This window comes from Littorina saxatilis, linkage group LG15, assembly GCF_037325665.1.
Source record: "Littorina saxatilis isolate snail1 linkage group LG15, US_GU_Lsax_2.0, whole genome shotgun sequence".
Lineage (NCBI taxonomy): Eukaryota > Metazoa > Mollusca > Gastropoda > Littorinimorpha > Littorinidae > Littorina > Littorina saxatilis.
Genome location: NC_090259.1, coordinates 13,311,511 through 13,335,510, shown reverse-complemented (window position 1 = coordinate 13,335,510; position 24,000 = coordinate 13,311,511). Strand labels below are relative to the sequence as shown.

The following is a 24,000-nucleotide window of genomic DNA, read 5'->3' as shown; positions in this document are numbered from 1 at the left end:
TTGATTTTAGTGATAGCAAGTCCGCGTTTTAGTTTATTTAGACTCAGTCAGTGTTTGCTTTTTTTCTGTCCGATTCTCGCCTGTTTCCAATCTTTACAGTATCTACAATCGTCACCTGTATTTCACACCGAGTTCGGGTGTGATAGAGTAGTGGTGTTTGTGTGTGTCCGTGTGTGTGTGTGTGTGTGTGTGTGTGTGTGTTTGTTTGTTTGTGTTTGTGTGTGCTAGCGTGCGTGCGTGCGTGTGCTTGTGTGTGTATGTGTGTGTGTGTGTGTGTGTGTGCGTGCCAGCGTGCGTGCGTGCGTGCGTGTGTGTGTGGTAAGGGTATTCCTTTATCTATTGTTTTTCTTCCCATACTTATTTTAAATGTGTGTGTGCTTCAGATGGAACAGTCTCTTACGACATGCCGCAAGGCGACAGGCGTGGATCGGAAGTGGACCTTTACGACTTCACGTACGACGGTCTGGTCCAAGACAACTACCTGAGCGGTGGTCTTGGCCAGCTTACAGACGGGGATTATGGGGAGACCAACTTCCGGTTGGACACGAAGAAGATGGGGATCAAGGGCTACGAATGGGTGGGCTGGAAGAACGACACCAACAGACTCGAACCCATCACCGTCTACTTCAAGTTCGATACCGTGCGGAACTTCTCCCAGGTCAGTGTGTTTGTAGTCCTCCCTTCGAGATTCAACGTAGATTCAACTTTGGTGCGATTGGAAAAAGAAAATGTTAAACATAAAATTAACAAATAGGCAAATAGAACACAACAGAAAAATACCAAATCTTTCAGACACAACTGATCCTAATTTGATAAAAACGATGTGATTCTAGTGAGATTGAACGTAGATTTAACTTTGGTTCCATTGGGAAAACAAAATGTTAATCATAAAATGAACAAATCATACAAATAGAACAAAACCGAGAAAAACACAAACCTTGTAAACACAACTGATCCTAGAGTTATGCAAACGATGTGATTAAAACAGAAGTTATCAAATACTGAACAGAAAAAAGAGACTGAAATGAATCACATGCCAAACATTCCGACAATGGATGACAACATGTAAATGCACATGATTGCCTCATTTGAATGAAATTGTGCAGTGTCTGTCGTAATTAAGGAATCTCACAAAAATTAACATTACACATGACAGTGTTTCAGGGTAGCGTCGAACCGCACTCTGTTACTCTTTGAGTTAAAATTAATGGCCCCAAGATTGTTACACGGGCGCAGTGGCGTGGTGGTAAGACGTCGGCCTCCTAATCGGAAGGTCGTGTGTTCGAGTCCCGGTCGCTGCCGCCTGGTGGGTTAAAAGTGGAGATTTGTCCGATCTCCCAGGTCAACTTATGTGCAGACCTGCTAGTGACTTAACCTCCTTCGTGTGTACACGCAAGCACAAGACCAAGTGCGCACGAAAAAGATCCTGTCATCCATGTCAGAGTTCGGTGGGTTATAGAAAGACGAAAATACCCAGCATGAGAGATGTTCAACGTGCGGGCTACTTCACCTGCCTTGACCTCTCACCAATTCATTGTAAAGCGCTTAGAGAACGTCAAGCGCTCTCTAAATCTCCCATATTATTATTATTATTATTATTATTATTATTATTATTATTATTATTATTATTATTATTATTATTATTATTATTATTATTATTATTACACAGTCCTCTGCTGATTCTTCCAGGTAAAGATCCATTCCAACAACCACTACTCCAAGGAGGTGAGGGTGTTCCGAAAGGCCGAGATCTTCTTCAGTGTCGGAGGACAGTATTACCAAGGTCAACCTCTCAAGTTCAACTACCAACAAGACTCGTACTTCGAGAACGCCCGCCAAGTAGTCATCAGACTGGCCAATCAGATCGGCCGTTTCGTCCGCGTGGACTTGTATTTCGAGTCTCGATGGATCATGATCAGCGAAGTGGAGTTTGAGTCGGGTGAGCTGATTGGATGATTTTTATTTTTTTTTTATTTTTCAGTGTTATAATTATTAGTTAAACATATTCAATCGACTCTTTTCGAAGGTGCACTGCTTAACACTTTCTACCCCACCTATGTTAACCAAGGTTTTGTTTTAGCCGAGACCAGCTGTGCTGCAGCAGGTCACTCAGAATTGTAGTAACTGTGTAGTAACTGTGTATCAACACGCTGGAATGCAGGCGTTAGATCGACGTTACAGGAAGCGACTGAAGCTAACAGTCTGAGCGGATATATCCGTACCTGGTCAGATAGAGCCATATGAGTGGGTACGGATATATTCGTACCTGGGAGACAATGAGTTAAATGTTCACTTATGACACCGTTACGGTTCTTGTCCATGTTGTGTTTGGTTGGCTATGAATCAGTGTTGCTTGGTGTTTGTAATCGACATGGTTTCTGAAGAAAGTAGAAAAACTATACTCATGCATATTCTTTTCAGGATCTTTCCCCCTTTTTTTTCTTCTCGGTTTAACCTCTTTCTGATGAGTCTGCCATAATGATTTAAGATGAACATTAGTCATTGTAAGGGTTTACACACACACAATAACTCAAGCTTGAGTTGGCTCACCAAGCTTGAGTTGGCTCACCAAGCTTGAGTTGGCTCACCAAGCTTGAGTTGGCTCACCAAGCTTGAGTTGGCTCACCAAGCTTGAGTTGGCTCACCAAGCGATTGTGTTTGCACCATGATTATGCTGATCCCACATGGACCCAATAATGTGACGCCCGGTTAAAAAATAAAAAAAATAAAAAAAATTAAATGAAACTAATCATGGTTATGCGTTAATCTCATGTAATTACCTTTCAATCCGACAGAAATTGCCGTCGGCAACTTCACAGACGAAACGGCCCCGCCCACCACCCTCTCCCCTCCGTCAGCCACCAGCAACTCCAAGAACAATGCCGCCGTTCAGTTCGACATCAACAACGACAACCGAGGAGGCACCGGGGTTCGTCAGGACGGAACCGGCACCGCCAACCACGATGTGCGGGACCCCGGAGCAGAAGGGATTGACGGCGCAATCGCTGATGGAGATTTGGACGCTGATGGGGATGCTGGCAAAGTCAGGATTGACTTGTCGGATGGTGAGTGTGGTTGTTGAGGTGTTTGTTTGTTGTTTGTTTGTTTGTTTGTCTGGGTGGGTTTTTTTCGTATGTTTTTGTGTGTTGGGGGAGGGGGTGGTGGTGGTGGTTTGATGGTGATGTTTGTGTGTTCGTGTGCGCGCCTGCGTGCGTTTGTGAGATTATATTATGGGGGGAAGGGTGTGTATGTGAGTGTGTTTGTGTGTGTGTGTGATTGTGTGTGTATGTATGTGTGTGTGTGTGGGGGGGGTGTTGTGTGTGTGCTTTATGTGTATTTCTCTCTCTCTCTCTCTCTCTCTCTCTCTCTCTCTCTCTCTCTCTCTCTCTCTCTCTCTCTCTCTCTCTCTCTCTCTCTCTCTCTCTCTCTCTCTCTCTCTACATTTTTTCTTCTCTGTACCTCTACCGCTGTTTTCTTGTCAGCGTTAATCTGTATCAGAAGGTATTTAAAATGTATTCTTCATCGTTCATACCTGCCTGAACATAGTTTCTCATCAATAGTGGACAATACCTTTGCACACTACACACTCTTCTCTCCGTCTTCTCTCTCCACAGACACGCAAAGTACGGACACAGTCAGCAAAGAGAAAGAGAACAAGGAGTACAGCGACGACTACATCGCCATCATCATCGGCGCCCTCGCCGCTCTCATCGCTCTCCTCGTCTTCATCATCGTCATCTTCTTCATCCGCCACAAACGCCGTAAGCACAACAACAACCGCCGCAGCCTCAAACCCGTCGTGGACCGTCACGTGACGATCAACCTCAACGACCTACGCGGCAGTACGAACGGCAAGGTCTCCAACGGCAATATGTACAACAGCATAGCCACAGAGGAGACCGATTCGGAGAGGGAGCTTCGCGGAGCCACCGCCGGTCCAATCGTCGCTAACGGCACCGGAAGCGGAAGTGGCGAATGTGGCGAAAAGCTGGGCAAAGTCGCCTACCTCAGCCCCAAAGACAGCATTCAGGGTAGACCACTGCCCCCCACCCCCTCCCCTCCTCTTCTACCTATCCTCCCTCTCCCCCCATCACCCCTACCTCTTCTACCCGCTTTTCCTGATTCTTCCTGATTCTCCTCCCCCTCCTGCTTCTTCTACCGTCCCGCATTTGTATACTGATGTTGCTTGTGGTTGCGCTTTAGACTCGCAAAGCATGCTTCTGGATGGTTCGTAGACTTTGTTCGGGTTGCTTACTTTGTGTAACGGCACTCTAAACCTGCAAGACTAACTTCATCACTGCAGGTAAAACATCTGTCAGCTAAAACAAACACCTTCAGCTAAACAAACACGTACGCTGTCAGCTATGAATGTAAGCGTTCTTTCTTTCTTTATTTGGTGTTTAACGTCGTTTTCAACCACGAAGGTTATATCGCGACGGGGAATGTAAGCTACACATTTAACTTTCAGCTATAATGTAAACTTTTTTTGCAAAAACAGTATCAGATACTTAATACTTCAACGCTTTAATTTTCCTTAAAAACAGGAAGCCACTGCTACAGTCTGCACTTCTTGTTAAACTATAACCCATGTAAACAATAAAAAAAATTAAAAAAATGAAAAAATTGATTTGTATTTCAAAGACTTTCTTTCAAATGTTAAACTCATTGCGCTTTTAAGTAGAGGTCTCTAAAACTTGGACTTACAACAAATGCAACAGAACAAGAGGCGAAGCCTTCAAGGCTCACGTAAGAAATCGACAAACAGTAACACAAACTTAATCACTCCGTCACACATACACACACACACACACACACATACACACACACACACACACACACACACACACACACACACACAGTAAGCATAGGTGAAACTATGCAAGAAAGCGAGACCCTGGATCTGCCAAGAAGTCTCGGCCCGCTCACAATAACAATGGCCGAGACTTTCAGTAATTCCTTTGCGTGACGTCTAACCCTCTTACGTCATAATGTGACGTCTTCAAATAGTTTCTATCACACACGTCGAACACTTTTGACCGAGACTGACGTAATCCATAGACTCGGAAATGTTAAAGTTTCTACCACAGACATACACACATACATACATACGCACGCACGCACAGACAGACAAAGTTTATCATCGCATAGGCTACACTTACGTGAGCCAAAAATGAACGTGTTAATGAAAAGCATATCTAGTTACAACTGGAAGTAATTATTGCTTCCTCTTCTAATTCTATTGTGTACACACAGTTCTGTGCCATGACCTCAAGAGAAGCAAATAAAGAACAGAAAGAAAGTTAGTCCAGAGTTTTGCAAATCAGCGTCAATGCATTTTTATCTAAACTTTTAAAGCTTTGTGTTGGGGGAAATATAGTTGAATGTCGTAAGCTTCACAGAGGTAAGATATTTCACTTAATACAAATACAGAGTACAACTATTTTGACTATTTTCATCTTCAGTTTTACACTCTTGAAATATTATTTTGTATTATCCTTATTAATGTACTAAAAGTACGGTTAGAGTTTTAATGAAAGACATGTAAACCAAAACAAAGACCAAACCTGCAAAGCACCCCACAACTGTGAAATGTCAAGGTATGAATTGCAGAGAATTATTGGTGTAGGTAACGGAAGTATCTGTGGCTCGGGTTTTGAATTTGATAATGACAGCTCAACAAAGTATCTTTTCAAGTCAGAACTGAGAACGTCTGTTCATGTTTTTTTTCTGCTTTGTTCTATTCTTTTTGTTGTTTTGTTATTGTTTTCCTGTTTTCGTGAAGAGATCACAGAAAGCATCTTTGCTTAATTAGAAAAAAACACAGTAAACACCAAGTTCCAAAGACTTTCGGGCCACGCCCTTCTTCAGTGAAATGAATGTAAGTAAACAATGACCAATGACGTAAAATTCTTGATTAAAAAAATATAAAATTTTTTTTTTTAAAAATCGTCATCTTTGCAAGACAACAGTTCTCTCTGTTTTTTCTGCTTCGTTTTCTTTCTCTTTTCTGACACGGTTATGTATTTGTGGACACTACTGCATAATGTCTGCATGTCACTCATTAGAACATTGCTAGGACTGTAGCGTCTGTGTGTTTGTCATCGTGTCTCTGTTGTGTAAGTGCCGTTTGTGTTAGTATGTTTGTTTTCGGGAACGTCAGTGTTTCGTTAACATATGTGACCCTCCACCACGGAATGAGTCGCATGTCACCTTTGATGATTTTCATATTTTTACATTTTCCTAAAGAGTTTTGTATGCTCTATCCAGTGGTGAAAACCGTTTTAGAAAAGAGCGAAAACTGTTTGAGTTATAAGCCTGTGACTAAGGTGACCCTCACACTGTTACCAGACACTCCCCGGACTTATATTAAGCCTAGCGCAGAACCGCGCGAGGTGACATGCGACTCATTTCGTGGTGGAGGGTCACATTTGTGTTAGTATGTTTGTTTTCGGGAACGTCAGTGTTTCGTTAACATAACGTAATGCATATAGAACCACATCTTATTGCGTGATGAAATCGCACGTCTTGCACAACTGCAATGGCTGTCTAAAAAAGTTTATAGATTATTTGACTGTGCTGCCTGACGCATTTTCCTTCTTCTAATAAGTTATTTGATCATCCGAAAGTAGTTTAACTTTCGTGTTCCCTTGATTCTTTTTCTACCAAGACTGCCTTGCAAGCAGGGTTAATAATAATAATAAAGTGTATTTATATTGCGCCTATCCCTTACAAAAAACAAAAATATTTGGCTCTAAGCGCATTACAACATGTGTAGGGACTTGGTACAATCAAGTCTGACAAATACAATAACACAAAATACAGTCGGTCTCTTGGGTAAAAATGGGAAAAGCAGCTTCGACATTTAAACACTGCTACTAAAAAATATAGTTAAAGAACATCGAGTTAATAGGAATTAGAAAAGGTTCTTATGATAAAAACTAACTAGCGAACGACGAAGAAGAAGAAGAATAAAACTATCAATGTCAATGTATAACAAGTCATTCAATGACATAGACATAAAGTAAGAACAAATGGCGTCATTTCGGAATTCACAACAAATGAATGCTCCAGAGTAAAAAAACACGGAACATATTATCAGTAACACATGTAAATTTCATGTCAACCATTAAGTGTGTTAACTTTGTTGACATAACGAATTGAAATAACTAGCAATAGAACAATACGTTTAACTTTTCTTGTTTTTATTTAAGTTGACTAGATTTTCTAAAGAAAATATACTTAATAGGGGGGGAGAGGGGGGGGGGGAGGGCAAAGCTGTTCAATTCAATCATTTCTGTTTTCGAACTTAAACTGCATAAACGGTGTTAAAAGTGCTTCGCGAACGCACAAGATTCCCCACATAGTTGAATACATAGCTTTATCCAACCTGCATTAATATTTTCAAACACTTGTTTAACTTCTGGAAAAACTGACACATAATACCATATTTTTTCAGGAAAGTTATTAACTGTATCAAAACATATGTATTCAATTTAATCTTCTTTATTTACCTGTAATTTGTGTAGCTCTTTGTATGTCTGCATGTGCATGTATTTATGTGAACGACTGTATTATGTGCTTGCTTCGTCTTCATATCAACCTGATTTTCGCGGGGGCTTGTTTGTATTCTATTGGACACTTAAAGCATACCAAATTGGATTTGTATTACTGTGATTATTACCAAAAAATTTTAAAAAAATAAAAAAAAAGTGGGGGGGGGGGGGGGGGGAGGAGAGTTGTTTTCCCATTTGTTTTTGTTGAGATTGGTTGCTAAAGGGAAACGCTTTTGTTGGTGTTCGGCTTGTAAAAACAATAGTGCTTGTGAAGTGGTGGTGGTTTTGTCTGCTTTTCTGTTTCTCCTCTAGTATTTTTGTTTGTTTGTTGTAAAACACTAAGATACGCCTACTATTCTTGGAAATCAAGTCAGAATGCTCAGAACGTGGTTTATTGTATGTATTTTACTCATTTTCTACCCGAGGGACAATCAGCTGCCATCAAATGGTCTATTTCATGCACAATATGCTAAAAGAAAGAAAAATGCCCTGTCTTGGTTAATCCAATCGTCATGGCAACCCAAACTGAGCTACAGAAAAAAAACTTGTGCTCATCACAGAAGCAGTGCAAACCTCTTCCCCCCCCCCCCCTCCCCCCCTCTCTCTCTCTCTCTCTCTCTCTCTCTCTCTCTCTCTCTCTCTCTCTCTCTCTCTCTCTCTCTCTCTCTCTCTAATCAATGTATGCATATTTCCATAAACCCATCATGTATGTATCGCTCACTCTGAGATATTTCTTTCCCTGTCATCATTACAATTATCTTTCCCGGTTATTTGAAAGAATGTGTTTAAGTAGTGAGACGTAGTATTTGTTTTTCTTAGATTTTGGGTTGCATGTTTGCTCTTAATTTTTATTACATAGATATTTCCATTGTCGTATTTGTGGTGGGGGCTTTTGCTGTTTTAGTGTAGAAGCGGCATATTGCCAATTTTGGTTTTTTTTGTCTGTCTGTCTCTCCCGGTCTTTCTCTCAGTCTTGTCCGTCTGGTCTATTTGTTTGTCCTTGTTGTCTGCGTCTGCCTTTTTGTGTGTGTAAGTTTGTCTGTCTGGTGAATTTGTGTACTTCATTCTGTAAGCGATTAGACAAATATGTGTGTGTGTGTGTGTGTTTGTGTGTGTGTGTGTGTGTGTGTGTGTGTGTGTGTGTGTGTGTGTGTTTGTGTGCGTGCGTGCGTGCGTGTGTGTTTGTGTGTGTGTGTGTGTGTGTGCGTTCGTGCGTGTGTGTGCGCGTGCGCACTTTCCTTTTCTTTTTTTCTTCTTTTTTTTTAGCTAGAAACAATGACAGAAAATGCTAAGTTACAAAACATGGGAAAGGGTTACTTTTATCATGAATAATGTTTAGAGTCTACCTACATCCTGACTACCTATGTCTCGTCCATAAATATGCAAATTGTGATTGTCGCTTAAAGTTTGCATTCTAACCAACAGCAGTGTGGCTTTCTCAATTCATTTTTTTTTTTCTAGCTGACTAATAACCTGCGTACATTAATTATTGTGTGGCTTAGTAGACCCCATCCTTTCCCTCTGTTTTAGAGCTTCACATCATCATCACTGTCCCTTGTCACCTGTCTTTCTGTACCAGCTTCTCTGTTTCTCTCCTGCCATATTGCACTGCTTCTATGATAACCCCTGTACACGATTCCGAAATTACTCATGCACTGTTGGTCTTTTTGCTTCCGCGAAGCTGTGCACTTCTTCGGGAGTCACGTGCTTCTGAGAAGTAAGGTCACCCTGACTGTAAGTCTTTGGGGGTCAAGAAATGGCAAAAGAAAAGCTTGACCACAATATAGAAAGAAAAATAGAGAGAAAAACACGTTAAAGAAAAAAATGCAAAATGTGTTTCAAATCGGCGCCGTTTTCGGTCGGAGTAGAAAAGCTGTTAATCGGTGTTAATTTTTTTATTTTTTTTTAATTCACCACCGAAACGTGAATGTTTCATATTTTTGCTGGCTTAATCTTTATTTCTCAGTCATGTTTACACGTCATTGTTGTGGTATTAAACACACGTTTGAATTTTTCGTCGAAAACAAACGAATACAATGATAGTTTTCATTGCATTTGAAACATGGACATTAAAGAAATTTAGAAAGTATTCGGTTTGATTTCCAAGAATGACTGCTTTTTTTTTCCTTTAATGATTGTGTTGCTATACATAATTAAATCTTAGATTGAACTCAGTTAGCATACAGTTTACTTTGTTTGCAGATCTTTCAATTTTCTAAGGTATACAAGTGTACTCCACAAAAATTTCATTTTGCTAACGTGAAAAAAATCAAGAAAACATCATCAGTGATATAAATAGTATGTCTTATTGATATAAACAATAGTTTTTTTGGTATTGTTTTAAAGTGTTTAGAAGGCTCAAGTTTATTCCTGCCTCATAATGCTTCCCTTAAAAAATTCCAGACCTGATAGAAAAAAGGTTAGTCCTCTATCATAAGCCGAGAAATTGTTGCTTTCATTTGTTTTATTATTCTAAGTTTTTATTCATGTTTTTCTAATTCTCACCATGAACTTGCCAAAACTCACCACCTCATATCTTTCTCACAGGAACGGAAATGCGCGACTACGCAGTACCGGATGTGACGAAATCAGCCCTGGTGGTCAACCTGCCCCCGCGCCCTCCAAGGGGGGCTAGCGGTGCTTTGGACAAGCCTCCCCCCAACTACGACGCCCTCTACGCCGCCGCCGACATCGTCAACGCTCCGGCGTCCAACATTCCCAGTCTGCAAGGCGTGAGCGGCAACAACGTGTACGCCGTGCCCAACGCTGACCTGCTTCTCAGCATCGACTATTCCGTCATGGAGTTCCCCAGAGAGAACCTGAGATTTGTGGAAGTCCTGGGCGAGGGACAGTTTGGAGAGGTAAGGGTTGCTTTTTTTGTGTCCAATTTGGTTTTTTTACATCCGGAATGGCTTTCACAGTGTTGTTACCAGGCCTCGGTCTTCGGTCATGTACGCATACTGCTTTGATCTGACGCATTGTTGTGAACCCAGGTCGGTCGACTGTCCTATAGTTTTGACACACATGATGCCTGTTTAGTCTATGGACCATTTCGAAGCTGGGTTGGGAGAGGGGAGGAAGAGATAGCAGACTCTCTGTTTCAGCGCACCGCGTGACACCACTAGACGCGTGAAGATTTTCTAAATGGTCGCTAGGCTACGTTGACACAACAATTGTTTGCGGCCAGGACATTTTGAGCAATATATGTTTTAAATCCACTTCAAACTTACCTATTGTCTTCTGCGTCTTGGAACAACATTGGGTTTACACTATGGGGTATGTGATTGGTGGTAGGGAGAGAGGCCGGGTGGCTTTTATTTTAGATGGTGGGGAAGGTCTACAATCTATTGCTCTTGCAAACTGTGCTGTTCCGGAAACCGCTCCTTTCGATACACAAATGTGTTCAATGCGATCTGATGCGTTCAAATCTGTCGCTAGATCCAAGTGCCTTGATCTGTAAAATAATATCATGCAAATTAGCTTAAACAATGGTGCACATGCTCTACATTTATAATCATTGTCATAAAAGTAGTCATAGCGTTTGGTCGAGTGCTCCAAGTATGGTGAGTCCTCGTCATGTTCTTATTCTGTTTCTGCAGGTGCACCTGTGCGAAGCGATTCGCATCAACGAATTCCTGCCTGACGAGTATTCACTGAACCGTACCCTGTCCCGCTCCAGCATGTTGGTAGCTGTCAAGATGCTGCGCCCCACTGCCGACGACCGCGCCAGGTAACAAAAGCAATAACTTTGGATACCAACAGTGTATTGTCCATCAAAATGAATACGTTAAAATGGATCATTTTCTTCGAAACATCTAGCCTGCATGTAGAGTGGTTTTTTTCTGTATCATAAGAGATAAAAGGAACGTTTTTCTTATTCTCCGGGACGGCTTGATGTTGTTTTATTACACCCTCGTGTGAGTGTGTGTGTGTGTGTGGGGGGGGGGGGGGGTGGGCGCGTGTGTTTGTGTGGGCTGGGGGTATAGGTTTATTACTGTGTTTGTTTATTTGTCTGGGTGGTTTTTTTTCTTTGTCGTTCTGCCTGCATCAATAACTCTGGCTTTTCTGGGCCGATTTAGCTAAAACTTCGTGAGTCCACTGGAAATGGGCGACACACGACCAACGCAAACAAAATTCGAGAAGAAGTCGTAGCGCGAATAGTCTCTCTGTACGTGAAATTTTTGTCACATCTTCAGCATGCCTGCCCAAAGGAACTAAAAGAATTTTCTCTCGGGGGCTTGGTTATATCACCAGCAGTATATGTCATGAAAACACAGACACATGATTAATCATTTCTTTCCATCTCCAGAGCCGACTTCCACAAGGAGATCAAGATCATGTCTCAACTCAAGGACCCCAACATCGTGCGCGTGATCGGCGTGTGCACGCAGGAGGAGCCCCTGTGCATGATCGTGGAGTACATGAAGTACGGCGACCTGAACCAGTTCCTCATCGACCACGTCCCGGAATCGCCCGTCGGTGCTGCTCCCAACGTCAAGACTCTGAGGTCTGTAGGGTGAGAGAGTAGTATAACTATGTGTTCGTGCTTTGTGTGTCTGTCATCGAACGTGTTGTTGGCTGTCATTGTCTGTCTATTTGTGTGTGTGTGTGTGTTTGTGTGTGTGTGTGAGTGTGTGTGTGTGTGTGTGTGTGTGTGAGTGTGTGTGTGTGTGTGTGTGTGTGTGTGAGTGTGTGTGTGTGTGTGTGTGTGTGTGTGTGTGTGTGTGTGTGTGTGTGTGTGTGTGTGTGTGTGCCGGTCTGTCTGTCGGTCGGTCGGTCGGTCTCTCTGTCTGCATCGGCCTGTCGGTCTGTCTGTCTAAGTGAACATTTTTGCAGCTGATCCTTGGTCAAACACAAAAAACGTTTTTAATTTTAGCTGCAGAATGATGTGTAAATACTTGTTCTTGCTAATACTATACTACAAACGAAACGTTATGGAGAAAATTGTCTACCCCTTTAGGCAGAGTGACCTAGACGAAAGGGGAGGGGGGAGGGGGGGGGAGGGGGGGGAGGGGGGGGGCGAGGTCACTTTAGTTCATTAATACTTGAATTGACAATGACATCTTCTTTTCATACAGGGACATATTATGTGAAGCATTAGTTTTCTATTCAGGGAGTGGAGAGTGCTGGTGATGTGAAGCATTAGTTTTCTTGAGTGCTGGTGATGTGAAGCATTAGTTTTCTCTTCAGGGAATGGAGAGTGCTGGTGATGTGAAGCATTAGTTTTCTCTTCAGGGAGTGGAGAGTGCTGGTGATGTGAAGCATTAGTTTTCTCTTCAGGGAGTGGACAGTGCTGGTGATGTGAAGCATTAGTTTTCTCTTCAGGGAATGGAGAGTGCTGGTGATGTGAAGCATTAGTTTTCTCTTCAGGGAATGGAGAGTGCAGGTGATGTGAAGCATTAGTTTTCTCTTCAGGGAGTGGAGAGTGCTGGTGATGTGAAGCATTAGTTTTCTCTTCAGGGAGTGGAGTGTGCTGGTGATGTGAAGCATTAGTTTTCTCTTCAGGGAATGGAGAGTGCTGGTGATGTGAAGCATTAGTTTTCTCTTCAGGGAGTGGAGAGTGCTGGTGATGTGAAGCATTAGTTTTCTCTTCAGGGAGTGGAGTGTGCTGGTGATGTGAAGCATTAGTTTTCTCTTCGGGGAGTGGAGAGTGCTGGTGATGTGAAGCATTAGTTTTATCTTCAGGGAGTGGAGAGTGCTGGTGATGTGAAGCATTAGTTTTCTCTTCAGGGAGTGGAGAGTGCTGGTGATGTGAAGCATTAGTTTTCTCTTCAGGGAGTGGAGAGTGCTGGTGATGTGAAGCATTAGTTTTCTCTTCAGGGAGTGGAGAGTGCTGGTGATGTGAAGCATTAGTTTTATCTTCAGGGAGTGGAGAGTGCTGGTGATGTGAAGCATTAGTTTTCTCTTCAGGGAGTGGACAGTGCTGGTGATGTGAAGCATTAGTTTTCTCTTCAGGGAGTGGAGAGTGCTGGTGATGTGAAGCATTAGTTTTCTCTTCAGGGAGTGGAGAGTGCTGGTGATGTGAAGCATTAGTTTTCTCTTCAGGGAATGGAGAGTGCTGGTGATGTGAAGCATTAGTTTTCTCTTCAGGGAGTGGACAGTGCTGGTGATGTGAAGCATTAGTTTTCTCTTCAGGGAATGGAGAGTGCTGGTGATGTGAAGCATTAGTTTTCTCTTCAGGGAGTGGAGAGTGCTGGTGATGTGAAGCATTAGTTTTCTCTTCAGGGAGTGGAGAGTGCAGGTGAAGGAGGAGATCTGTCGTGTCTTTTGAGAGAAAGTAAATTAACAATGACATCTTCTTTTCATACAGCTACGGATGCCTGATCTTCATGGCCTCTCAGATCGCGTCAGGCATGAAATACCTGGAGTCCCTCAACATGGTTCACCGCGACCTGGCCACCCGTAACTGCCTGGTGGGACACCACTTCTGCATCAAGATCTCCGACTTTGGCATGTCCCGCAGCCTCTACAGCGCCGACTACTACCGCATCGAGGGCAGAGCTGTTCTGCCAATCCGCTGGATGGCCTGGGAGAGCATCCTTCTGGTGAGTTAATTTCAACTTCTAAAACTCCTTGGGATGGTCGCTGTGGGCTGGTGGTCGCAAGAGCAGGTTTGACTGTTTTTGCAAAGAACCACACTCTATACATATATATGATGATTAAATCAATGGAGCACAACAATATGTACTTACAAACGTGGTTTTGAAAACAGTAGAGTCCATCACTGTTGCGAGTTTATTTTGTCGCACGTGTTGAACTAGTTTTGTCGCTCCTTATTTTCGTTTTTTTAGGATGCCTTTCCAGGTCTGTTATTACCTTATTCCTCGCTCACAAATCATTTGCAGACACATACACAAAAACAAAACATTTTTTATTGGATCTGAGTCACAAAACACAGCCTAATGGTAGTCATTCAGTTTTTGCGAATTCATTTACAGGGCAAGTTCACGAGCAAATCAGACGTATGGAGCTTTGCCGTGACCTTGTGGGAGGTCCTGACCTTTGCACGTGACCAACCGTTTGACGGACTGACTGACGAACAGGTCATAGAGAATGCCGGACACTACTACCGCGACGACAACCAGCAGGTAAGGGATATAGAAGCGGAATGTTTGTGTGTGTGTACGTTACTATTGTAAGTGCCTTCGACACGGTGTATGCGTATCTCTGTCTCCCTTTCTCATTGTGACTCTTGCTTTCTGTCTGTCTCTTGTTTCCATCTCGTTCTCTCTGTAGCTCTCTTTCTCTCTCTCTGTCTCCCTCTCTCTATCTGTCTGTCTGTCTGTCTCTCTCTCTCTCTCTCTCTCTCTCTCTCTGTATGTCTGTCATTCTGTCTCTCTCTGTGTATCTCTGTCTCTCTCTGTCTCTCTGTCTCTGTCTCTGTCTCTGTCTCTCTCTCTCTCTCTCTCTCTCTCTCTCTCTCTCTCTCTCTCTCTCTCTCTCTCTTTCTCTCTCTCTCAGCTACCAGCGTTCAAGTCGATAACAACATGCTCGAACCACTCTCAACAATAGCATCGCACTATAACACTTTTTCTTGTCCCAGGTGGTCCTACCCTGCCCGCAAAACTGCCCCAAGGAGATCTACGACCTGATGAGAGAGTGCTGGAACCGCCAGGAGTCGGAGAGGCCAACGTTTCGCGAGATCCACATGTTCCTTCAGCGCAAGAACATGGGCTACAACCCCGCCGACGAGAAGCTGGGGCAGATCCAGGTCCCCATTTGTTGATAATCTGGAAATTGTCCGGGGGAAACAGACGTCAGAGGATAGTTTTCTTCTCAACGCTGTGAGGATTTTGGATATCATGTCCGACTCCAGTGGAAGTCTTGGGTTCGTCCTAAGGATGGATGTTCAAGATGGTTTCCCCTCACAGTTGTGAACATTTTTATAATATAAATTGTTGTCTGATCATGTGTCGTCTGCTACTGATTACTGCACTCACATGGTCTTGAGGACACCCGTGGCATCGTATCTAATCAAACGGCAGAGAGAGAAAAAACATGAACTACAAGCCCCTTTCGTCCCCCACCGTCACTAGAAGGTCACAGACTTCCATTTTCATGGCTTTGGAAATGGGGGTCAAGGGGCCCCTTGTCCCTCAGCGTCAATGGAACTTGCAGGATCTTCATTTTCCCAGACGTGAAAACTAAGGAGTACATACCCTGGGGGTACTGCAGGTTCTCATGAACGGATGGTGGGATGTGTTGCACAGCATACTATAGATGTTGAACTGGTCTTCTTTCACTGCTGTTGTGATGGTAGCTTTCTGCCTGGCTCCGTGTTCTTCAGGTTCCCTGATGAATTGACATGGTTTGGAAACAAGGAAGCTTCTGTTCACACGGCTGTCATAGTTTCACAAGTAAAGACGGCGTCCTAGGATACCTAGTGAAATGGGTTTGAATCTTCACCTCCACAGGCCTGAAGATTGTGGAAAATCTTCCCCAACGTCCCATGGATGAGTCAGAATCTTTATTTTCACTGCTGTGAAGTTGATACAGCAGTTTAAGCAACATAGAGGTTTAAATACAATTCATGTGTCACTGTGCTGGGTAAAGTTATTCATTTCTACAGTCTCAGTTCCAGAAAACGGGACATTTCATCAAGGGGACGTCTTTGTTCAAGTCTGAAACCCAGAAATTCATTGCTATGAGGTGTGTGGAGATTAAACTTCAACCCTTCTCCTTCCAGGCACTGAATTGTTCCAGAGACTTCAAAACACGGATGTTCTTCTCTCATGGAGTCAGTCAAGAAGATGCGTGACAACATAAGAAACAAGGACGCCTGTCTGCGATATAGAACCCTATCATACAAGAATTCAGAGTGCGTGTCTTCTCGGGCAAAATGTATGCTGGAACAAGCACGCTTGGTTTGGAGAAAGCGTTAACGTTGACGAACGAAGCTGTTTAAAAGGTAAATGACTTTTGCTACAGTCGTAGCGATTGCTTAGGCCTTTAATGTCACAGGCTAGGTACGAGGAGGATTCCAAGCGTTTGTGTTACCCATTCTGCAGAGTGAAAAGAACAATTCCACGGAAACAGTACCTCTAATAGGGGCAATGGATTGTTCTTTGCATCAAACGATTGATTTTGGATTTGCTTGGTGGTGGACACACACTTAGCATGCTGGGCTAGCTGTTCCAACATTTAGTAGTTAACCCGTAGGTGTAACTTGAAAGGTGTAGACAAAGACTACTTCCACTGGCTTAGTATGAGTCTTCGGAGTTTTGTGCGTCAAAATCCCAAAACAAACTCGGAAAGTGGGCCATTCAAGAAGAACCGGTTTATTCTGTATGTCACACACATTTGAATAGAAGAGCTAGTCAAGTGTTTTTATTTTCTTGTGACAATACAAAAGGAAGAAATGTTGGACTAGAATGTTTGGTTTTTTAAGAAGTTTTAATTATAAACCGAGAAACACACATATCATCTTCACCACAAAAATGTGTATGTGTGTTAAAACTTGAAAGGAAAAACATGGCGATGTGTGTATCAAAGAACTTGGACTTTTTATTGCGCTTCAGAAATTGGTATAATACTTGTCACGTGTTGACCTACCTTCTATGACAGTACCCTGGAGAAGGCAATTATGTCTTTGAATTTCTACTGAATAATAAAGTTGTGCATGTTTGTTGCCATATATTCCACGGTTGTGCAAAAACTCATGAACTCACTCTTTCTCCCGAATGGTCTCAGGACAAACCGGAATTCACCATAAATCGGAGATTGATCCAGGAAGCCAGAAATGAAGAGGAGTTCTTAAAAAGAAGGAGAAAATAATCTCAGAAGGGAGACAACCAGAGAATAAAGGGTGCTAACTCATTGGACACAGATTTACCGTTATGAAAACAGCTTAAGAGAACTGTAAAGGTTAAGGTTTAAAGTATTGAGAAATGTGTTATGGGCATAGCTATTACTTTCAGGATGTTTTTTTTACGTCACGGAAACCACTGCACATGCATGTCTTCAAGAATGTTGAGAGTAAAAACGTCCATTTCTGGGGTCTTTATGAATCAGCAGTGTTTTTGCTATTTGCAGAACGAATTTTTGTTTTAATTTCTTGATAAAAGGTGTTTTATTGGGTGTATGGAAATCAGATGGGGCGCTTTCGTACAATTGTTGTTGCGATGAGTTAGAACCAAAGTGAAAATTCAGATGAATTTTAGGTTAAGTCTGTGATGTGATATTCAGAAATGCTCAAGATTTTATCAATTCGACAAACAAATCATGACCTTTTGATGTTTTTGTTTTTTAAGTGTATATTGATAATGCATAACAACAAAAACAACAGCAACAACAGCAACAGCAACAACATCAAAGCTGCTGTTAAGAGATACCACTGTGAATACTTTGCTGTTTTCTACATGAGTCAAGTGGTCTTTCCAAACACAGGAATATGTTTCATGCAGGGAAGATATAGAAATGATTTAGCTACGCAAAATGCAGATATATCTGAGTTGTAGTATAGTTGTATTGAAACTATTTTCAGACATTGTGCAAAAATATGAACTGGAGTCATATGCATACTTTTATATATACATGTAAAACGGTTCTTTCTTTTAATTTTGACATTAATCTCCTTGACTTTATTTTTTTCAACTTTCAGAATTACCTAGATTCACCTTGCCTATAAATATTATTTAGTGAGATCGAAAGAGACCTTTTTGTGTTGATTTTTGTTGGGTCAGGGCACGTTCATATTACAAGCACTGACTTTTCAGATTATGGTTGAGTGAAAGAGATCAGATGGCGGGGTGAGCATCTTCAGAGTTTCATGGAGTGTGCTACTAACTACAGCATTTCTGTGCAACAGCAAAACAACAAACGATCGCTCAGACAACCAGAACACCCTAGGACACGAGGTTTTGATTTCAGTAAATGTGTGTTTCAGTTGTGCATACATATTTGTGCTTTATAAATGACACTCGTCGACACTGTTTTTGCTTTTGATTCCTGCATCATCCCGATGATGATGACGCAGTGTGTTGACTTCGTCATCAGTTCCGGGAATTGTGTATACTTATTTTTTAATGTACAGACATGAATTTGTTGTTGTTTGCTTGTGTTACGTTGTACAAATACTTTTTAACATAAGCAACGTTTTAGTAATGTTTTTCTTCATCTTTCCTTGTCTATATGGTCGTAAAGCTTTATTTTGTGTGTTACAACTCTCAATAGATGAAGGGATTCATTTTCAAGACCCCAGATCAATAGAAACAGAGAAATTGCAGTGAAGGAATGTTCATGTTCGACATGACTACACTGCACTGCTGAAGTAACATGAGACTGACTTTAAAGAAATAGCAAATAGGAATAAATGTCATTCGGGGTTTCTGGATCAGAACGGGGCATATGACCAATCATAAAACAAATGAATAAATGAATAAATAAATAAATAAGTAAAAGGTGATTGAGTAAGTGAATATATAGATAAATAACTAAAGTAAGTTTCTTGAGTTTTGTAAACCTAAGATTACTTCCAAAACCAACTGCAGTTCATCAACTATCAGAAAAACGCTATTTGTATTAGATCTGAGGAATCAAAGTTCAGAAGTGTTTACTGCCATGTACAGAGTTGTACACGGGTATTTATTTGTACATGACTATTAGCTGTCTGGTTACAGATCTGTTTTGGCCCAACTATTTCACTCACACATTGACCCATATTTGGTTCAGAAATGCCGCCTATTCTTTAAACGTCTTTGTGTTGCTTTAGCTACAGGGTAAATGTATTCTTGGACGAAATGTGTGTGTGTTTGTATGTGTGTGTGTCTGTGTGTGTGGCTGTGAGTGTGGCTGTGAGTGTGTGTGTGTGTGTGTGTGTCTGTGTGTGTGTCTGTGTGTGTGTGTGTGTCTGTGTCTGTCTGTCTGTCTGTCTGTCTGTCTGTCTGTCTGTCTGTCCGCAGGTGTGTTTGTCTGTATCTAAATGTATGTGTCTGGGTGTGTTCAAGAGAGATTCTTTGGCAGAGACTTGTTGTCCTTGTTTGTTTGCATTTGTTTGCTTCTTTCTGCGGATTTTTGAGGTTATTTAAATGTTTTTGACTGTTTTGAGACTGTTTTGAAATATTTGTGTTAGATCTAGTATTTTTACGTCATTCTGTATGTTAATGTCATGACGTCATGAACGTTGGTGATCACACCAGCTGTGCCAAAGGGGATCAGCTTTATTCTGTACACGTGTCCTTGTTCCAGTACTCGTGATCGTGCTTTCAGTACGTTCGTGCCGATGCTTTTTGCTTTGCTTTGCTGCATCATCGCTCTGTAAAACTGTTCTGCAAAAGCTTAATCATTGTTAAGCCAGCAAGTCTTATAATTTTGTGTTTTGGCTAGCTGACTCAGCTTTAAACCTTCTGTAAAATCGAAACACCTGTGAGCCCAAAAGTTATGCGATACGTTTGATATACCTTCATTCTTGACAGCCACCAGGGTTTCCTGTGTGGTTGTGTGAGATCACTTCATCTCTGAAAGGTATCCATGTAAAACAAAATATATCGAGAAAAAGCCTTGCTTTGTAAGAGAGCTATTTTTTTTTTCTTGGTCGTTTCATTTAACCACAGACAAGGATTGGCTACTGTAGAAAAGCTGTTGAAAATCAGTGCACGCTAACCGTTCTTGAACTTGAGGATGCCTCAGTCTATTGTAAATGTTGTACACTATTTTTGCACTTTAGTCTTGATAATTATGTAGATGAAAATAATGACAGACAAATCGTTTCATATAAGGGTTAATATTATAGAATTGTGTGTAGCAAAACAGAGGTTTTTTGAACTGATCTTTAGAACGCTATTGTGAAATTCAGATTGCACTTTCCCCCATGCCCTCTGTCCCTGTCCGTTGAAAATTCTCCTTCTACAATGGTTGTGATTTCGTACAATATACATCATGTAATTGTACGAACATTTTTCTCTATCAGTATGCTCTTGACTATATATATGTCCTCACATAAATATGAAATCTGAGGACAAAATGAAAGTCTGGATGCTTAAATGCCATTGCTTTTATAATTGTTTGAGATAAAATGACTGTTTAGAGATTCTTTTTAAATGAATTCTTCGTATTTCGTTAAATAGATTCTAGATGGTGGTGTTGTGACTTTTCGTGATCATGTGAACAGTACCTGGGAATGATTGCTGTTTCTGAATTTTCTTTTTAATGTATTTTTTTTAATGGTGTGGTATGGTACTATATTTTACTTAGTGAGAGAAACAACGATATATGTTCTTTGTAAATGATATATAAAACAGAAAGACGAAGGGGAAGGCGGTGCTAGAATGAGTAGAAGCATAATTATAAATTGTTTTTTATGTTGTCAAATCAAATAAACCAAATTGTTTAAAAGATTTGAAAAGAGCTTTTCGTTTACACCTCTGTGATTAGATATTCCTCATCACAGATTAAGATATGGAAACCTAATATGCTTGATTGCTGTTTTTCTGTTCTCAATCGACAACAAAAATGGGGAAAGGGGTTCTTTGTTTTTGGCCTATATGATTTCAGTGTACGTTGTTCTAATAAGTGTGCGGAGAGTAGAAGATTAAATGATAATACTCATATGTTGTACAATTACAGTTCTGTTTGTGCTTTTAAATGCATTTCCTTTCTCAAGATGTGAAAAGGCGCCTAAGGGTCATGTCTTGTGGTTATCAATGTGGTTTCCGTTCTCTTCTTATTGCCTGAACTTCAACCCCAACCTTGGTCACCTGAAATTACACTTTTGTTCCATCTCTCCGAGATGCGTTTATTGTGCCATGTTTTAGGGAACGTCAGGAAAAAGATCAATCAAAAATTAGCTGTTTATTTTGAAACCTTAAATTAGGCAAACTTCATTGACAAAAAGGTTTATTTAAACACTCAAAAACACGAGTAAACAATCTGAAACATACAATTAAGTTCTCTTTTGGTGTGAAAAAAATAGAGATAAATATGATCTTGTTCATTCTATTTTGATTAGCCAATATCGGAGTACAGGTTATATCAATTAATGCTTTTGAACAACATAGTGTTATTTTGGCATAAACAGATGACAGTACAGAATCGTGAATTGGATTGATTTATTTCTGTTTACTTTCAGATGAAAATAGACGACTACAATGATGGAACCCAATGAATATTACAATTAGAAGGATTTTTTCAGCTGTTTTGATGCCGGACTATAATGATTGAACCCAATGAATAGTACAATTAGTAGGATTTCAGCTGTTTTGATGCCGTTTGAAAGCATGAAGTGAATGCGCTGTGCTAGGTCTTTTCCTGCGTTCCAGATTAGAAAGCAAATTCAGTGAACGTGCTGGATTAATTAGTCAATACAACGTCCCTATGCTTTGAGTTACTGGTGCTTGTGCTCTGTTGCCTAAGTTCGTCTTCTTTTGTACAGGACTGGTGCATGTTACATTGTAAAAACAATATTGAGATGCGATGTTTTCTCCTTTATTCATAATAATTCCATTATGTTTTTGTATGTGTCTTTAGAGTAGAATGAATGAGTGTTGATGAGAAAACGATTAATGTGACGACAGTTGAATTGCTTTGTTTGGTTTAGTGATTAATTGAGGTTGTACCATTTCACTGATTTACTGTTATTTAAGTATACGTGTTTGTTGCAACTTAAATAGAAGAAACAGATGTTGTTGTTCATGTTTTCTACAGACAAGGAGAAATAAGAAGCTGGAAGATTCGGTGGTTACTACCTTTTACATCTTTTTTCCAGAATATATTTTCGTACTCTTACCATTATAATGATTATTGTTACACTTAAAACAGGAAAACCCTCGACATTCAACACATGTCACGCGTGTAAGACCTTCATGGAATTTTGAAGATCTTGTAGAGCCTAGTTGTAGCCAAGCTTAATGTTCTGATTATCGTAATCAACAGAACTAGTTGGATCAGCATGTGTGTATTTGTCTACCTGGGGAGTTTACCAAAATACAATCAGGTCAATATAGTTATGCCTGACTGAAGAATAATAGCGATGAAAAATGGCCATGCGACGTGCCAATAACACTAATCATTACTGACCTGAACTTGCTGTTAATTCTTACCAAATTCAGTGAACAAGTCAAGTTCAGGATCACAAAGATGTTAATACATGATATTGATAGTTGCAGAATAATGTATGCTTCCTGTGGTACACACACGTGTGCTTGTGGATGCTGAGTATGATAAAAACAAATATCAATCTTAGTAATTATAAAAAATATTGTAACAATAGCAAACAGGTCAGTAGAAAAGTTTACCAAGGGCTAAGAATATTGTGACACATGGATACCTCAACATGTCAACCTTCTCATCATCCTATCTGTTCATACAACGATACACAGTGTTGTGTACGGGACACATGAGCCAGTCCCCGTGAAATAGCTCATTTTGATAAAACTCATTTATTTTTTAATCATACTGGGTCTGTCCGTGAGCCAGACTTATGGAACTAGCTCATTTTGATACAACTCATCCATGTTTTGATAAAATTGGACATGTCTGCCGATTTGTGTATGATTTGTCTAAACTATTACTTTGCTTGCTTTGATGGGCTTCTTTGGAAGTGTGTCTGGTTTTCTTTTGTCTGCAATGACGGTTGTTAAGGGTATTGTTCCTTAGGACAATTATTTGATGACTTTTAAGTTTAGAAGTAAGGAATATATCTGCTGTGAGCTGACAGAACCTGTGTGCTGTTGTCAGGTACCAAGTTGCGCATACGACGTTTCTGCCTAGTTTAGTATTGTCTCTCTTTTTGTTAATGTCTTTGTTATGAAGTGAAAGCTAATGAATTGTCCCATAATTATGTGTGTAACAGCCTGACTGTTGCAAATACTGTTGTAATTTTTTTTTTTTTTTTTTTTTTTTGCAATCTATGGTGTATCCATGTTTGGTATGATTTGGTCTTTTCGGTCAACATTTATTACAATCAAGTCAACGGTTTGTTCGATGTCAGTTTCTATCAGCATTTCCTTTGGGACAAGTTCACAGTTATGTGTGGTTGTTCATTTCAGTGATGCGTTAATTGAGCTGTTGTTGGCCACAGAGATTAACGGTTGTTTAGATATCTAGTTGTCAGATGATGAAAGTGTTGTTTGTTGTTATACTGGAAGCTGATTCTTTACACCTAGCCTCTTTCCCGCTATCGGTCCCTCCTTCTTCTCCCAAAACCCCTACCACCCCTCAAATTCTTCCTTTACCCTTTAGTCTAAATCCTTCTCCAATAACTGTCTATTCTGTCAACCCCCCCCCCCCCCTCTTTTTCATCTAGTTCCTTTCAAAGAGACCCTCTCTCTATCTTTCGACTGTCTTATTTTCCCATTATTTGTATAGACCGACACGCACATAGACAAACATTACCACCGTAAAAAAAAAGACAAAATGTTTATGTCTTGTTGATGTTAATGTCTTCTTTGGTGCATTTTCTTTATGTCCTCTCTTTGTTTCCTTCCGCTTCAGTGATGTTGATCTTACGACT

General features: G+C 40.9%; 1 protein-coding gene across 1 annotated transcript in view; it reads left to right on the top strand.

Moving 5' to 3' along the window:
- Positions 1 to 24,000, top strand: part of LOC138948571 (uncharacterized) — a 56,408-nt gene that overhangs the window by 32,109 nt on the left and 299 nt on the right. The window contains exons 8-17 of the mRNA XM_070320130.1: positions 384 to 658; positions 1,690 to 1,939; positions 2,796 to 3,065; positions 3,615 to 4,031; positions 10,101 to 10,414; positions 11,153 to 11,283; positions 11,863 to 12,060; positions 13,864 to 14,098; positions 14,492 to 14,641; positions 15,097 to 24,000. The exon at positions 15,097 to 24,000 is cut by the window's right edge and continues 299 nt beyond it. Of these exons, the coding sequence (XP_070176231.1) occupies positions 384 to 658; positions 1,690 to 1,939; positions 2,796 to 3,065; positions 3,615 to 4,031; positions 10,101 to 10,414; positions 11,153 to 11,283; positions 11,863 to 12,060; positions 13,864 to 14,098; positions 14,492 to 14,641; positions 15,097 to 15,279 (2,423 nt within the window). The 3' untranslated portion in view covers positions 15,280 to 24,000. The remainder of the gene's footprint in view (positions 1 to 383; positions 659 to 1,689; positions 1,940 to 2,795; positions 3,066 to 3,614; positions 4,032 to 10,100; positions 10,415 to 11,152; positions 11,284 to 11,862; positions 12,061 to 13,863; positions 14,099 to 14,491; positions 14,642 to 15,096) is intronic.